Source organism: Lissotriton helveticus, chromosome 7 (genome assembly GCF_964261635.1).
Source record: "Lissotriton helveticus chromosome 7, aLisHel1.1, whole genome shotgun sequence".
In the NCBI taxonomy this organism is placed as follows: Eukaryota; Metazoa; Chordata; class Amphibia; order Caudata; family Salamandridae; genus Lissotriton; species Lissotriton helveticus.
The window spans coordinates 44,812,681-44,829,705 of NC_136068.1; the positions used below are offsets into that span (position 1 = coordinate 44,812,681).

Sequence of the window (17,025 nt, forward strand, 5' to 3'; positions counted from 1 at the left end):
TCATCCGCGTGTTCCCCGAAGAGAGAGGACCCAGAGAAAGGAAGATTCAAGATGCGTTGTTGAGCATCAGGTTTCAGGCCTGTTAAGCGTAACCAAGAAGACCTTCTGGCACATACTCCATGAGAATAAGAATGCGCCGCCAACACTGCACCGTCCGCCGCAGTGCTAATCATTTGGTTTGCTACCAGACAGCCTTCCGTTAGTGTTTCTTCAAAGTCCTTTTGGTCCTCCTTTGGGAGCTTGTCTTTGAAGCGCACCATCGAGTCCCATACGGCTCTGTCATATCTTCCCAGCAGCGCGGACGCACTGGATACCTAGAGTGCAGAAGCGGTAGCATTACAAACTTTGCGACCCCATGAGTCCTGTGTCTTACTGTCCTTATCTGGCGGGACAGAAGATGAAGGAGCGACTGCATGGGTCTTTCGAGCTGCTGCCACAATCACAGAATCTGCTGGTGGATCAGATTTGACAAAGATTGGGTCTGAGTCAGCAGGCTTGCATTTCTTTTGTATACGAGCCGGCACTACTCTGATGGTTGCAGGGGTGAGGAAAACGTTCTTGACTGGTTCCATGATCCCTGGGACTAAAGGAAGTAACGGACGGGAAGAAGATTTTTGGTGTAATGTCTCAAAAATTACTGTGGTAGTCACCTGTGGGACAGCCATCTCAATATTTAATTTCTGAGCCCCTCTCTGTAGAAGATCTAGATAAGTATTGATGTCGTCCACTGGAGAGACTCTGGAGATAGGGCTGTCTGTGAGAGTAGGAGAGTAATTCCTTCTGGAAGATCGGGTAGAGGAGGTAGAAGAGGTGGAAGGAGTTCTACTACTCCTGCGATAGGAATTGCGTTGCCTCTCGCGCGATCTTCTGGAACGTTCTTCCCTTCTTGGAGAACGAGATCTTCTGGGACGTTCCTCTCTTCTTGGAGAACGAGATCTATCTGGTCTCCTTTCACGTGAACGTGCTGCCTGTTGCCTGGGAGGACTGACTCTGTCCACTTCCGCAACTAGCCTTTGCAGCAGAGATCTATGTTCCAGGCTGACGTACTGCCGAAGGCGTTCCGTTGCCCCTGATTCCTTCCAATCTTGCATTGGTGCATACCATCTAGGGGACAGCTTCACCCCATGAGCCGAAACCTCTGACCGACGTGGAGGAGATTTACGGACAGGACTTCTGGTGTTTGAAGATGATCTGGAGGAACCTGAAGACTGAGAAGATGAGTGACGCGAAGCCGATTCTGTAACAATAATCGTCGAGTGTCTCGACGACGATCTATCCCTCATCGTCGATGAGTGATGCGAAGAACGACGGTCTCTCGACGTCGAGCGGCGCTGACTTGCCGACGACGGAGCTTTCTCTCTCGACGTCGAGCGTCTACGTGACGACGGCGGAGGAACTCTGGACATCCTCGACACCGAACGTCGACGAGACCTCGACGTAGATCGCCTACTCGACGCCGATCGACGCCTGGTTGTCGACGGCGGAGGGGTCTTGGTCCTCGACGTCGGACGTTGCCCTGACATCGGCGGGGGAGTCACACTTCTCGACACCGATCGTCGCCGAGATGACGACGGTGGAGGCGTGCCGTCCCTCGACGCCGATCGTCGCCGAGTTGATGACGGCGGAGGGGTCTTGGTCCTCGATGCCGATCGTCGCCGAGTTGACGACGGCGGAGGGGTCTTGGTCCTCGACGCCGATCGTCGCCAAGTTGACGACGGCGGAGGGGTTCTGGTCCTCGACGCCGAACGCTGCCCGGTTGACGACGGCGGAGGGGTCTTGTTCCTCGACGCCGATCGCCGCCCTGTTGACGACGGCGGAGGCGTGACCTCCCTCGACGCCGATCGTCGCCTGGTTGACGACGGCGGAGGGGATTTCGCCGACGGAGCTGGCATCCTCGACGTCGGTGGCGAACCTGATCCTCTTATCGACAGCGAGCCCGCCGTCGATGGTCGTTTTTCAGCTGGAAAACCCACCGGAAGATGTTTCTTCAGCGCCGAGCCCGACGTTGAAGTTGAAGGACGTGAAGACTTGCCTTTTGAAGGACTTCTGGCCCTCTTGATGCCCTTCCTCTCTGGGGATCTTCCTCTGGAGGACCTTTGAGCAAGTCCATAAATGCAGTTTCTTTCTCTGTCTTTGAGAGTTCTCTCAGACAGGCGCTCGCAGTGTGGACAGTTCTTAGGATCATGATGATCAGGCAAGCAAAGTATACAGACATCATGACTGTCTGATTTTGCCTTCTTGTTGCCACAAGAAGGACAGTTGTCAAAAAGAGAAGGCATTTTAAAATGAAATGCTACACAAAAAAACTGTCTAAAAAGACAGAACCTTACTTGAAAAGATGTTAAAAGTCAAAGTAAGTACCAAAGGATAGAAAAATGAAGTAAATTCCTGTCAGAAAAGCCAGAAAAGAGTGGAGCTTTGTTACCAGGGTCCTTCCTGAAGGAGCTGGAAAGAACAACTGACCCAACTGTCACCCCTGAGGCATGATGGGATACTGGGGGTCATGAGTGCCTTAAAGGCACGGTGTCAGTTTTTTGTTGCATGCAGCTACAGGTTAGCTTTTCAGTCTTTTTAGACTGTATGTTTGCAATGCAGCCTGGGAGCTTTCTATGCTTTCAGTGATTTATAAGAACTTCTGCTGTTTTCTATGCATTAAAACAGTTTCTAAACAATCTTTGGTGTTGTTTCTCATGTGTCTAATGCAGATGTTCATGTAAGGTGGAAATTCTTTACAGCATAATTCAGCTCTACTGTTTATTTGGCTGCAATTGCTTATTTTTTTTATATATATATACATATGTATATATATATGAGTATCCAAAACACCTTTCCACCAACTGCCGCTCCTCTTGTCCTCTGGTGCCTCCTTAACGCACGGTGGAGTGCGTATATTATCGTCAAACCCACAGTTCTGATCCTTGGAACCGCTCCTCAATTAAGGACACTCCAGCCTTTCTTTGTAGTCTCATTGCCATATTTATTGAATATTCTAATGCTTACGACTATTGATGAGGATCCCCTGGAAGAGAACCCCTGTGTTAGACCTGGCACCTTGGCGTGAGTCTCCCTTCCACTTTTTGCTGATGTGCCTCATATATTTACTGGTGTTAGCTGCTGCTCAGGGCACTGTGCCACTGCCAACCAGTGCCACAGTGCAAGTGCTCCCTATGAAAAGTGTATATGTGATTGGTTTCCATGATTGGCTTATTTGGTTTACTGTCAGACCCCAGTAAAGTGCACCAGTAGTGCCAGGCCTTGTAAATGCAAATACTGCTAGTGGGCCTGCAGCACTGGTTGTGCCACCCACAGAAGCAGCCTTATAAAATATGTCTAAGGTCTGCCATTGCAGAACATGCGTGCAGTTTGGTACTGTAATGCTGGCTTGGCAAGTGCACACACTTGCCAGACGCTAAACCTTCCCTTTACTTCATATTTAGTAAAGTTTATTTTATTATCCTGTGTTTGCAAATACTACTTTTAGAAAGTTAGTATTTGCTTGCCTAACCATTTCAGCCCGCCTCTGCTAGGTTGTGTATCTGCTGTCTGGTTTCTGTGACTGACAGGGCTGGGGGATTCCAGGAGACAGTCTGGGCCGCCAGGTGGTGAATAGAGAGATTACACCAGGATGGGTGGGAGGAGTGCCCCTTGACTCCGAATAGGGCTGTGCTCTGCTACCTCAATGCTGGCTCCACCCCCTGGAGAGCGTGTGATGCCTCTGCCCTGCACACTGAAAGGAGAAGCTAGAGTCTGCAAAACAAAGTGCTCAGGAACTGGACTGGATTAGGCAAAGGCCCCCCTGGCCTGAAAGAACAAAAGATTTTGTGTATAAAAGTAGGAGCCCTGCTCCTAAGAAATCAGATCCTGTTTGCGCTAAGAAGAACCTCTGCCAGAAGAGAAGGACCTGTGAAAGCTGCATTGAGGACTACTGTCTCTGACCTGGGAGACTGGCCTGTGGTGGGTGCCTTGCTGCAAGAAGGAGAGGAGAAAGACTGAAGTGACTTTTTGATTCAACTTGTGCATTCTTTGAAACGATCTCCAAGGGCTTGCGTGTGAGCCTGCCCCCTGAACTGAGCCCCAGGACCATTTGGCTCTACCCCCCTGAAGAAGAAAGCTGCTGAGTGTGCTGCCTTTCCCTGCAGCACAGACCGAGGAAAGCTGAGTGCGCCGTGAATCTTCGTCAAGCTCTCTAAGAGCCTGTGCACCCATGTCCCGCCGAGCAACGCGACTTCTGCCTGGTCGCGCCGCAGCTCGCAACGTAAGGACCAGCCCCGCCTGGCCCGAGCACTGTGACTGCTGCCAAAGCGAGCCGTTGCTCGCAATGTAAGAACGGACCCGTCCGGTCCAAGCACTACTATTCTCTGGCCCCGAGCCGTAGCTCGCAACCTAAAGACGGACTTCGCCTGGGTTCGCTTTCCCCCGTGTGACGTCCTACTGAAAGCACCCGCCGCTGTGAGTGAGCAGCTGCGGCGCGTAGTGTGGCTGGGTACGTCCCATACCTTGGGATCGCACTGCCGATTGCATCACATCTAGCCGCTTCCCCTCTTCAGGACCGGAGCGGAAGCGGCCCCAAAGCCTGCGCCCGACAACGCATCGCTGCCCTGATTAAAGTGACCACTGCGCCCCGAGCCGTAGCTCGCACCACAAGGGAGGCACCGCGACGTTGATATCGGCACCGCACCGTCCGCCCCGACCTCTTCAAGACAACAAAGGTACTGCGAAACTCTCCGTACGGTGCGCCGCGCCTCGGACTGAAGTGTCCGCGAGGCGCGTACAATTTTGTAAAGCCTTTCCTGTCAATGCGGTATGAGTTGCACGGGAGTGCTACGACTCGTACCACCTGTGTAACCAAGTATTGTTGTACGCATCGTACCGCGCACCGCGCCTCGGACTAAAGTGTCCGCGAGGCACATGAGACTCGGCAAGGCCTTTTTATTCATACTGCATGAATCGCACAGGAGCGCTACGACACGCACAACCTTTTAAAAAACATTGCCAAAGAACTGATTGCTGCATTAGTATTGTGGAACCTTTTTTAAAAGTTATTGGGACTTGTGATAAATCTTATATAAAGCCTACTATATTTTTTACATAAAACCAGCCTGGTGTCAATTTGTAGTGTGTCAACTGGTTGCTGTGTGTTGTTACAAATGCTTAACTCTGAACGCTCTGGGGATTAGCCTTGTCTGCTCGCGCCACGCCGCCTAGAGGGTGAGCAGGGGTTTTTTCCAGGAGTAAGTCCCTTGCCCTGACTAGAGGAGAGGGTCCCTGCTTGTCACAAGTGCATACCTGTGCGAACCAGAGACCCCCAAATCTAACACCCTGGATGAGAAGCTCTGATTCCATTCGATCAAAAGGGCATTCCCTTGAGATCCTTGCTGGGGAAAACTGGATGCGAAGACAGAGCATTTTGCGTTTACCGCGCCTGCAAACAGGTTGATGTCTGGTGTTCCCCATTCGCGAAAGATGCTGTGAGAGACCTCGTTGTTGAGAACCCAATCGTGGGCTTCGACGAAGTCTCTGCTGAGGCAGTCCGCCTGAGAGTTGAGAGAGCCCGGTAGCTGAATGGCTACTATGGACAGGTCTCTTGCTAGAAGCCAGTTCCATATAGTTTGAGATTCTAAGGAGTGTTCTTGATCGGGTACCACCCTGTTTGTTCAAATACTACATCGTCGTTGTATTGTCCGTTTGGATTAGAATGGATCGAGACTTGAACGACGGAAACAGGGACTTGAGAGTTAGATGCATGGCTCTCAGCTCTAGCAGGTTGATGTGGTAGCCCTTTTCTGAGTCGGACCATAAACCTTGCACTTACAGAGGACCCATATGAGCCCTGGAGAGAGGCGTCCGGGACTAAAGTCTGGGTTGGAGGGTCCTGGTGGAAAGGGACTACCTTCATCAGGTGGATCGCTTCATCCACCACCGGATGGAGTCTTTGGCTGATTGATGGAGAAATACATACCTCCCAGCGCCCTGATACTTGCATCCACTGGTCCTCCAAACATTGTTGTAGAGGATGCATGTGCAATTGTGCGTTTGGTACTATAAAGATGCACAACACCATTGATACCAGTAGTGATGATACCTGTCGAACTGTCTGGAGATGCGTGTGAAGGAGGGTGAGGCATTTTCCTTGGATTGATAACAACCTCTCCTCCGAACGACACACGCTTGCTTTTTCGGTGTCCAGCAAGGAGCCCATGTAATGGATCTTTTGCGTTGGATTTAGTATGGATTTCTTGAAATTGACATGAAGGCCCAAGTTGTTGAGAATCTGAAGGCAGCATGAGAGATGATCCTGCAGCAGAGTTGGAGATGAGCTCTTCAGGAGCCAGTCATCCAGGTAAGGATATATGAATATTTTCTGCTTGCGGAGAAAAGTGGTCAGAAGACCGAGAATGGCTAGTACAATATGCACAAGCATTTTCGGCATATTCGAGTGACGATTTCACCTTGAAATCGTAGTTTTTGTCCGGAACCCTTGGGTTCCATTTTGTGTACGGCAGCCATTTTGTGAGTTGCCCTCACATAGGCCAATGATTAAGGCCAAACCGGACTCTGTAGGACATGTACACCTTTGCTGACTTCTCTTTGACCTGGGCAAGCTGACTCCAGTGCCCAAGGCCAAACCTGTTCGGACAGTTCCTCTCCCAGTGGCCGAGCGAGATAGTATCAGGGCACAACATGCCATAAACCTTTCATCGCACACAGACCACACCTAATCTTGCACACACCTGTCCCTGTTTCCTACTTTATGACCTGCTTTACGAGGAGGAGGTGCCCGTTTTTATTGGGGGTCCGTCGATATCTGATGAAAATACTGGGCCTTGCCGGATAATTGATTGTGGGCTGGACAAACTAAAATATGGGCTTGTCATCATGACTCTGCTTTTCCTTTGTAGTGAAAATATGTGAATGGTCAATTGTAAACTAAAGAATGTTTGCCTGAAGCATAATATTTTGTATAAAAAGAGAAGGCTGGTTTTGTAAGATTGAGCAGTCTCCTGAGAATATACACCGTGTTGTACTTCTAGGACGCCTGTTACTTGGTTGCAGCCAATAAACTCGATCTTTGACTTCACCTAGAAGACTCTGTGTTTCTGTAGTCTGAAACAGGAAGGACCCGAAGTCTTAGGGTGTTGTCCCTGGCACCGCTGGGTTACCGGTTCAGTACCGGTTCTGAAAAACCCAGTACTTCAACGGGAGAACTGAGTACTGGTAATGTTGAAAAGACACTCGAAATCGCTGAAATTTTCGATGTTTCTTTGATATTGGTACGTGAAGTATGCGTCCTGTAAGTCGATGAAGCACATCCAATCCCCTTGATGAAGCTGTGGGAAAATTTGATGGAGTGCTAACATTCAAAATTTCTCTCTGCGAATGTATTTTTTCAACAGTCTCAAGTCCAGTCTCAAGGTCTGTATTCTGTGGTGGGGCCTCTTTTCTGCACAAGGAAGTAACAAGAGTATACTCCTTGATTTCTTTGAGGAGCGGGGACTTTTTCTATAGCACCTTTCTTCAATAAGATGTTTACCTCCTTTTGTAACAATCAGTGATCGCAGAGAAAAATGCCTCTCAGAGGTATAGATGGAGGAGGAGTTTTGACCTTGAGAAGATAGCCATTTTGTACAATGTTGATGACCCATTTATGTTTTGTTATACGTTTCTACCCCTCCAGATGTAACGAAATACTTCCTCCCACTGGAGTGGACAACGGCTTTGGAGGAAGACACACCTCACTGTTTTTGTGGCTGCTTTGGTGCTGTTGACCGCTGTTTGTTACCACCTCTGCCACGTCCAGGTCTACGCTGTTGGAACTGTGACCTTTGTTACATCTGACCATGGGTCCGCGATCCATTGAAGGGCAGATTGACAATCTTTCTTTGAGCATCGGGCTTGAGACTCGTAAGCCGAAGCCATGCTGATCTTTGAGAGCAAATACCATGGGCGTATCCATGGGCTGCCAAGTCTGCAGAATCGGTTTGCCACCAGACCACCTTCCTGCACAATCTCTAGAAAATCTTTTTGATTGTCTTTGGGTAACTTTTCTGTAAACCTTGTTGAAGAGTCCCATAAAGACCGGTCATATAGCACCAGTGGAGTGGCTGCGCTGGCCACTCTCATGACAGATCCTGAAGTATTGCACAGTCTCCTTCCCAAAGAATCCATGTTTTTACTGTCCTTCTCCGGAGGAGCAGACGAGACGGAGGTATTGAAAGAAGCTTTTCTGGAAGCAGCAACTATAAGGGAATCCGGTGGATGATCAGACCGCAGAAACAAAGGATCTTGGTCTGGAGCCTTGTACTTTTTTGAAATTATTTCGGGACCCGAGCCCACTGTGGTAGGTGTCAAACAGGTTTTCATCACAGGCTCTAATAATCATGGCAACAACGGAAGAAGGGGCTTTGCCGAAGTTCGATGGTGCAGAGTTTCAAATATGATGGAAGTAGTCACCTGGGGAACAGTCATGGTTATGTTCAACTTGCTGGCACCTCTACAGATCACCTCGTTGAATGTCCCAATGTCATCAACAGGGGAAACTCTGGATGGTGGAGTTGACGACATAGTTGGGGAATAATATCTATACGAGGACCTTGTTGATGAGTTTGTTGTAGGAGACCTCTAACTTCTCCTAGGTGTATGCGAGAGGCGGGACCTTGAGCGCTCTCTTAAGCGTGAGCGCTGTCTTAATGGAGATCTGGATCGCCTTGCGGACCTACCAGCGGAAGGTCGTGAGGATTCCATGGGAGGAGGTATCTCAGAAGGTCTGTGTTGGATCTTCCAGTGCCTAATGTCCTCCAACCATCTGGGTGACATGTTGAGAGGAGGAGATTTATCCCCACTAGCCGGAGAGCCCTCCGGTGTAACCTGTATGATATTTATACCAGGCGAGGAAGAAGCTTCCCTCGAAATCGAGCGCCGTGATCTCGACGTCGTTTTTTTCTATGCCTTCCGCAGGAACAAATTGTTTGTCCTTCGACGACGAATGCCTCGACGTCGAACCGGAGTGAACCACCATTGATGACGACTGTGGCGGTGACACTCTCGATGGTGGAGATCTATGAGACAAAGCTCTCAACGTCGGTCTCTACGACATCGGCCGCTGATGTTCATGCGGCATCTTCGACGTCGACCGTGCCCTTGCTGTAGACCGCTGATGGGTCCGAGAGGGTGATCTGGAGTGTCTCGACGTCGACCTTATAGAAGGGGGCGGAGATCTCAACGTCGACCTCTGAATTGATGTTGACGGACGCTTCGACATCGAATGAGGTCGATCATACTTCGAGCTCGAAGCATGTCTCGACGTCGACTTACTTCTCGACGGCAATCTTGTCTTTGACGTTGACCTTACTTGCTCGTAGGTCTCGACGTCGACGATGCGCTGTGATGTTTTTTTCTTACTTTTAGCTTCTGGTGATGCAGATCTTTGCCGTTTCCTTGGAGAGAAGGGCCCTCTAGAGGAATGTTGACTCTCAGTGCCGCTTTTATGATGTTTTCCTCTCTCCATCAAGCCTAGAATTCGGATCTCTCTGTCCTTCAATGTTCTTCTTGAAAGTTGAAGACCGTGATAGCAGGTCTCTGTGTCGTGAGAAGAAGGTGTTTCAAGAGAACAGTGGTCCCTTACAAGTATAGGGATACATACAATAAATATAGACGGAATTGTTTCTATATTGAAATGACATGCCCAGCCGGGCAGCAGTCGAATTGTTTACTTTTAGGTAATGTAGAACAACTTATACAAACAATATACAAGGCGGGCACAAGCCTGTACCCAGCTTAACACACAATAAACAGAAAAAGGGAAGAAAACAACGCAGGAAACACACAAAGGGCTTTTAGGCAAAAGTTCAGCGTTCTGTTATCCTGTTAATGTACAGTTTAAATTTATAAAACAGAACAATACTGGCACCTTTACAGTTTTTAAAGGACAAATAATTATTGCATTTGTATAAGGTGCACATATATGTCGACGGCGTTTCGATCCGTTTAAAACAATATACGGATCATCATCAGGACATTTGGTAAATGCCTAACAGGTTAAAAGCCTCAATTGCCGGGGTGCAAGCCGGTCGATACCTTGCCTGCGAGGAAGCTGAGACGGCTGCGAGTGCAGCTGGGGTTTTCAGCAATGAAATGGTTTGCCGGATCAGGAGTCAGAGCGTCAGAATTGCCTGGATAATTGCAAGATCGTTCTTGGGACATGGAATGGTACAGTGACCAGATAGTTGTACTGTGAGCTGCTCGGTCGCTTGGTGGGACTGGTGCTCACCTACAAATATCTCACCTTCCCCGCAGGCAAGGTATCGACCGGCTTGCATGAACAGGGCAAGACTGGTAAATACAACCAGAAACAGGAATTGTCGAAAAAAATTGATAGAATCCAATTTCTGACTGAAAAAAGTCAAAATCAGTTAAGCTCAAGCTCCAGGTTCCTCACAGAAGGAGCCGGAAAAAAGAACTGACCTAACTGTCACCTGTGGTGCATGATGGGAGCAGAGGGCTCCTGGAGGCCCTAAAGGCAAAGTGCTCAGGGTCTCTGAGGCCTTAAAGGCGAGGTGCAAGTATCTTTTTCTGTACAAGGATGTTATTTATTTATTAAGCCTTCTTTAGACTAATTGCCTGCCATTACCTGTTTTCTTTTATGAAAATAAAAGCTTATTGCGGAATGCTATTGCTGTACATGTCCTTCTCTTACATTATACGTATATGTGTTATTTTCATAATAGAGAAATACAAGTAACTTTGGCTTCTTAGCCTATTGGATATGTATGAGGCTGCATATTTTTATGTTATGCATGTATATGTGTGTGTTTATTTAGTACTATGTCCTTCTTTTCTAAAACATACACATATATATGTATTTTTTTGTATATGTTCCGGGATCCCGCATGTGGGCGGAGATAATTCAGTGCTTATAACTTTGATGAGTATCCCCTGGAAGAGAAGCATTCCTTCTCTCTTAGGAGATCTCAACTGATAATCATAAGCCCTGAATGGAATAGCTAGTTCATTCCCTTAGCCACAAGGGAAGAGATAAACTAGGTATAAAACCAAAGCCCAAAAATTCCTCAAAGAGGTTTGTCCAACCTGGTTATCTACTCAAGAATCTTAACTGAGACAATATATTTTAAATGTGTGAACAGTTCTCCAGGTTGCTGCTTTGCCAATGTCTGATATTGGAATATTTCTCAGAAATACAGCAGTAACATCTTTACCTCTGGTTAAATGGGCTTTTGATTCTCCAGGTAATGTTTTGTTAGCTTTCTGGTAACAGGATTATGCAATCGACTATCCATCTAGATAAGGATTGGTTTGAAGTGGCAAATTATGTATATAAAGGAATGTTGCTTACAAACAATTGGTTGAATTTTCTCAATTCATCATTTTGTCCAGATATATTTCAACGCCCTCCTCACATCAAGAGTGCAGACAGAACTCTTGAAGAAGATTATGGGTTCTGTAACATTGGAGGTAGGATAATAACCCAATTGACATGACAGTCTGAAACCACTTAAGGGAGCAACTTGGCACGAGTCCTGTATTCTTGTCGAACACTGTATGGTTCATGGGAACATAGAGTCTGCATTTCGCTAACTCTGTGTGCAGAAGTTAGAGGGACTAAAATAAAAAAACCTTCCACTTGTATGGAAGTTGTATGGATAGGTTCAAAAGGGAGACCAATGAGACGTGAGATACGGTAGCGATGATCTATGGATAGGAGGATACAATTTCTTAATGTCTTTGAGAAAATCCTTGACTACAGGAATTTAAAAAAAGGGAAATGTGCAAAGAATATTTTTTGGTAAGCCGTGATTGCTTTAAGGAGGACTTTAATAGAAGAGAATCCAACTGGATCGTCGATTTGCAACTATTTTTGCTGTGATGTAATCATCCCTCTGCTTTACATCTATCGTCAGGTAGTTCTCCCTGTACATTCACATAAGAATACAGTGTATTAGAAGAGTCCAGGTCTCTCATATCCGTAGGAACTGGCGGGCCCAGTAGCATCATGACTGTCCTTGGAGGCTGGTCTAACAGTGGCAAAGGAGGTGGAGGTGTCATGGGAGGAGCTGCTAGTAAAAGCAGTGGCAGAGGTGGAATCAGGGCAGATGGATGCCCAGAGGGCTTATGAGGAAGAAGTCTTTGAAAAGTGTCCTGTTGTATATTTATACTTTCTTCAATATGGCTACTTGGTGTCTGTAGTCTTTTCTTAGTGTTTCTATCTTCTAACCTAAGAGTGTTCTTGCTGTGATGTGAAGATTCCAGCCTTGGCAGTTGATGGTCTGGTCAGCTGTGAGGTTTACTGCTCTGCTGTGTTCTGCTGTACTAACTTAATAAATATATCTTAATAACCTGAAGACGTGTCCTGCTGCCTACCTAATCTACTTACAACATGTCCACCATTGGTTTCAAAGGTAAAAATAAACAGGCACATGCAACACTTCAGATTCTATATAGCCACGATGAAGTGCACAGGGCTGATGGGTGTGATCAGCTACGAAAGTCTGAGGCAGGTAGGCAGGTAAGTATCCTTATCATCCAAGGAGTTTTCCTCAAACTCCGGGGCATAATGGATTTTCAAACGTGTGGGGTTATAAGAAATTTCAGGAACATCCTGTTCAGAATCCAGAATTTATGTGGGAGGACTCGCTGTCACTTGAATAGGTGGCTGGCGTGGAAAAAACTGTTGCCTGTGGTGTCGGCAGGCTTGTTATCAATGGGGTAGATGTTGGTAGCAAGGGCATTCTTAGTGTGGTCGATGACGGTCTCGCGTCATAGGTGCTACCGTTGTTAACAAGGGTCTGGTTGTTGATGTTGGCCTGATGTGGAACATGTCACTATCAACAACAGGGTTCTGCACAGTGTTGACGATGGTATCTTCAGGGACTGTGACAAGCCCAGTTCCATAGATGACAATGAGAGCGTTGTCAACGGTAGCTTTTTCTTCAACAACGATGAAGTAATCGGCGGAGACTGGAATTTATTCAGCACATCCAGAAAGCTGGATTTTCATACAAGGTTTTGCAAGCTGTAGCATCTTTCTGAAGAAGAACCAGAATCTGTGTGAGGAGGTGACTATAGGCCCTTTAGGATGCAAGTCCAGTACAGGAAATTCTATCTTTCCTACTTCACATCGACTTTGTGGAGCACTTTTTCACTGAATCATTCCAAAATGAGAGATCATCCCCATTAGAAGAAGGGTATGTTTTCTTTTCTATTACATAGAGGGCCAACCTCCTCACTCTGTCCTCTAGATTATTTGAAGGAAATGTTCTACAAATGTCCTAGCGTGAAGGCTTCATATGCTAGAAAAAGGCAATGAATACATTCCTCATGTGGGTCATCAATGTAAAATGTCTTTTGACCACACAGAGCAGGATTTGAACAGTGTATTGTTTTTGTCAGTCATGACAGGTGGTGACAGGGGAAGATCTCCTTGGTCCAGGAACATTTTAAATCTTCCAGAAAATTAGCCCCAAAACATTTTACAGCACATTGAAAGCTGAGGCTGGTTAAGATCCAGGGCAGGCCTCAAAGTTATCAGGTTAAGGCCAGTGAAAGCCTAAAGCGAGCTCTTCTCAGAGACTCCTTTACACAGTAATTGCTAGCAACCTACTTTAACCTGTCCAGCCGCTAGCGCTGGGATGCCTTAGAGTGGCCATTCGCTCAACACATGCTAATTAATAATAATAATAATGATAGTAGAGCTAGTACTTACATCTCATTAGCAGAAGTATGGATTGATTCAAAAGAAGTCGCTGTGCTAGTAAACAAACACTGTTGTTGAGGCATATGCCCATTTTAACACGGTTTACTACTATTTAAATTACCTGGAATTCCCACCCTGACGAACGGGAATGATTCAAGCATTTTAATATATGAAAGATCCAATGTTGGAGAACTTCCAGATCCAGTCTGGCACCTGGGGATATTCTATAGGTGAGGATTCTGTGGTGAGGAGTATGCATCAGAAAGATACCTTTCTCCCTATTGCACTGAGTGTGCAGCGGGGTGACACCCGCCTCTCTTGACTGTTGGTTTGATTGAAGTGCCATAGATGTCTATACACAAGGAGGTTTTATGTATCCTTTCATTTTATTGTTGCAATCCTAAGTACTACATGGACTCCCAAGGTCGATGGAGGTCCAAAATGCATGGAAAGCACAGCATGTTGGGTTTCACAAAAAACAAAAATAAAATGGGGTTTTCATTTGCTGACAGTTTGCAATATATTTTCTGAAGATGTGTTGATGCTATTGCAATTATTCAGTGCCAGATAGTTTTTCAAATGTGATTTTACGATGTTCAATGCAGTTGTTAAGTTTGCGTTTTTTTGCAGTACATAGATGTTGTGCTTGTGCTACATATATGTTTGGTACTTTTTTAATCATCATTGTGAGTTAATCCTTTTACGTTCCTGGTGGCTGTTTATAGACATTGCAATGCTTGAACAGTTGGTGCTCTTGTTTTTTTGTGCTTAGTAAGATGCAGTCCTTCTGGTGTGTTCGGGCTCTCTTTCCCAGTGATACACGCTCAATTGTTGCATGTCCTTTCAGGTGGGCATGTGTTTTTTTTGTGACCATGCATGCACACGACCTCGGGTGCTTATGTCCACAACTGAAGAAATCAATTGTGCTCCTAGGTTTACGAGAGGCATAACATGTCTGGTGTTGACGTGTGCAATTTTAATGAGTAGTAAATTCATGAGCACCTTTTTGGGTTGTAAGCAGCACACCATGTTTATTGGCTGAAGTTGCGCTGTTTTTTTGTGCGAAAGTAGATTTGTTTTCTGTCCTGTCTCTATCCTCTGTTTATGCCTGAGGAAAGCCAAAGCACTGATAGTGTGTGATGGGTCTGGAATGTTATCACTCAATGCCTGCACCACTGTCATTTGGGAGAGCTTATTAGAGGATGGGATGAGCTGCAATCATCATACATCTGGTGATAGGCGGCCTGGGGTAAGGCTTGGGTGAAATCTAGGATATTGCTTTCAACACGTAATCTGAAATGGACTACTTAGAATAAGCACACTTGTTACAATTATACTGTGTGCACCTAAATAAACAGGTCTTTGGTGACAATGCAAGATATTCTACATTAGACTTAACACGTGAGAAAACACTATATGCAGAGTAAAACAGACTTTGGACTGTTGGAAGAAAGAGAATGGGTGAAATAAATATAGAACAGAAACATCCAAGCAAGAGTGGTCTAAAATGCTACATACCTTGGAGATGGCAAGGCTGAGGTGATGCTGACTGGCATATCACCCTACCACACGGATAATGAGGCAGGGTCAATGCAGAGGGGCTCCAGGCTGGTGGTGTTTGATGAAATTCTGTATCTGACCATGGGAAGGAGGAAGGTGCCCTCGTGGGGTGGCGTTTAAAGCTGCCATCCTGAAACAAAAGATACAATACATTTGAAAAGAAACAAGCAAAGGTCTGTTTGAACATTGAGGATGAATCCAGTTACGATATCTGTTGAATTTGACCCTCTCTGCAGAGTTACCCCATATCTTTTTGCCTTTACCCCTCCAGTTTTCTGAACTCATTTTTGTTGGCCTTATGAAATTGTGCACTTTACCACTGCTAACCAGTGCTAAAGTGTATTTGTTCACTCACTAAAACATGGTAACCTCGTGGAGCATGATAGCGCTTTTTCACTGCAGTATCCCTGGAAGAAGAGAACAACTCGAAACGCGTTGGGCTGTGGTGAAATGCCTTAATGTACTGGGAAATGCATTGTCTTACCTGTGATAAAGCTTTTCGGGAAAAGCAGAACTGTTTCTGAGTGCGACTCGTTTGTTAGACACACCCCACGTGCTTTGATATATATCTCCAACGAGTTAGCCGCTTGCAGCCAATCCCCGTCCTCGCGGCACCAGTACTGGGCGCTAATTACATTTAGACATAGTTCGTTTTGAGAAGTTCCAAAATAAGAACAGCGGCACACCAACGGAGGTCTTTGCAACATTTGACCTGGAAGGCTGCTTTTTTAGTAGCTATTACTTCAGCCCGCAGGGTGAGCGAGATTCAGGCGCTGTGCTGTAAGGAGCCTTATACTGTGTTTCATGCCAATTGGGTTGTGTTACATACACATCCAAGCTTTCTTCCCACGGTAGTCTCGGATTTTCACATCAATCAGGTTATTACTCTGCCCACCTTCTTTCCTAAACCATCAACTCCCCCTGAGAGATCATTACATTCTTTAGATCCCCGGAGAGTACTGAAATTTTACCTGGCCAAGACTCACACACTTAGAAAATCTGACCGGCTCTTCATTAACTATGGTTCCACTTACACCGGTCTATCTGCATCTAAAAGATCCATTTCTCGATGGATTGTCTCTTGTATAACTTTATCCTACCAGTTAGCTAACAAGACATTACAAAGCAGACCTAACGCACACTCTACCAGAGGGAAAGCTTCTACCACAGCTCTCCTTCGCAATGTTCCAATGTCTGAAATCTGCAAGGCAGCAACACGGCGATTGGTACATACCTTCACATGCCATTACTATCTAGATTCTGATGCACAGGCCGATGCCCAGGTTGGGCAGGCATCTTTGCGGGATTTGTTTGCCTGATTGCAATTTGAATGTAATGATTTTTTTCATTTTCTGTATACTCTGTTGCTCGTCCGCGAGGTACCGGGTATGGGCTTGCTACTCTATTCGTAGATTATGACTATTGATGTATATCCCCTGGAAGAGAAGGATTAGTTACTTACTTGTAATCCTAGTTCTCATCCAGGGGTATACTCATCAAAGTCATAAGCGACCCTCCCTCCTCCCCGGACGAGCATTACTGGAATTGCTCTATATTAATTGCTTTTCTACTCAGGTGTCTATACATAATGCACCGTCCAAAAGAACGGACTTAACTGTCACCTGTGGTGCATGATGGGAGCAGAGGGTCTATTGATGAGTATCCCCTGGATGAGAACTTTGAATACGTCTGGGGCCCACTAGTTTCCTACTTGTCAAAGGGTCTCCCACTTATCACTTGCCCCACCAAGACGCGAG

At 46.4% G+C, this 17,025-nt stretch overlaps 1 protein-coding gene across 8 annotated transcripts in view; it reads right to left on the reverse strand.

The window, feature by feature from the left end:
• The window catches only part of DMRTC2 (DMRT like family C2), a 359,569-nt gene that overhangs the window by 154,335 nt on the left and 188,209 nt on the right, over positions 1–17,025 (reverse strand). For all 8 annotated transcript variants that reach the window (XM_078651358.1, XM_078651357.1, XM_078651363.1 and 5 more), the window contains one exon: positions 15,227–15,398. In XM_078651358.1, coding sequence (XP_078507484.1) covers positions 15,227–15,398 — 172 coding nt within the window. The remainder of the gene's footprint in view (positions 1–15,226; positions 15,399–17,025) is intronic.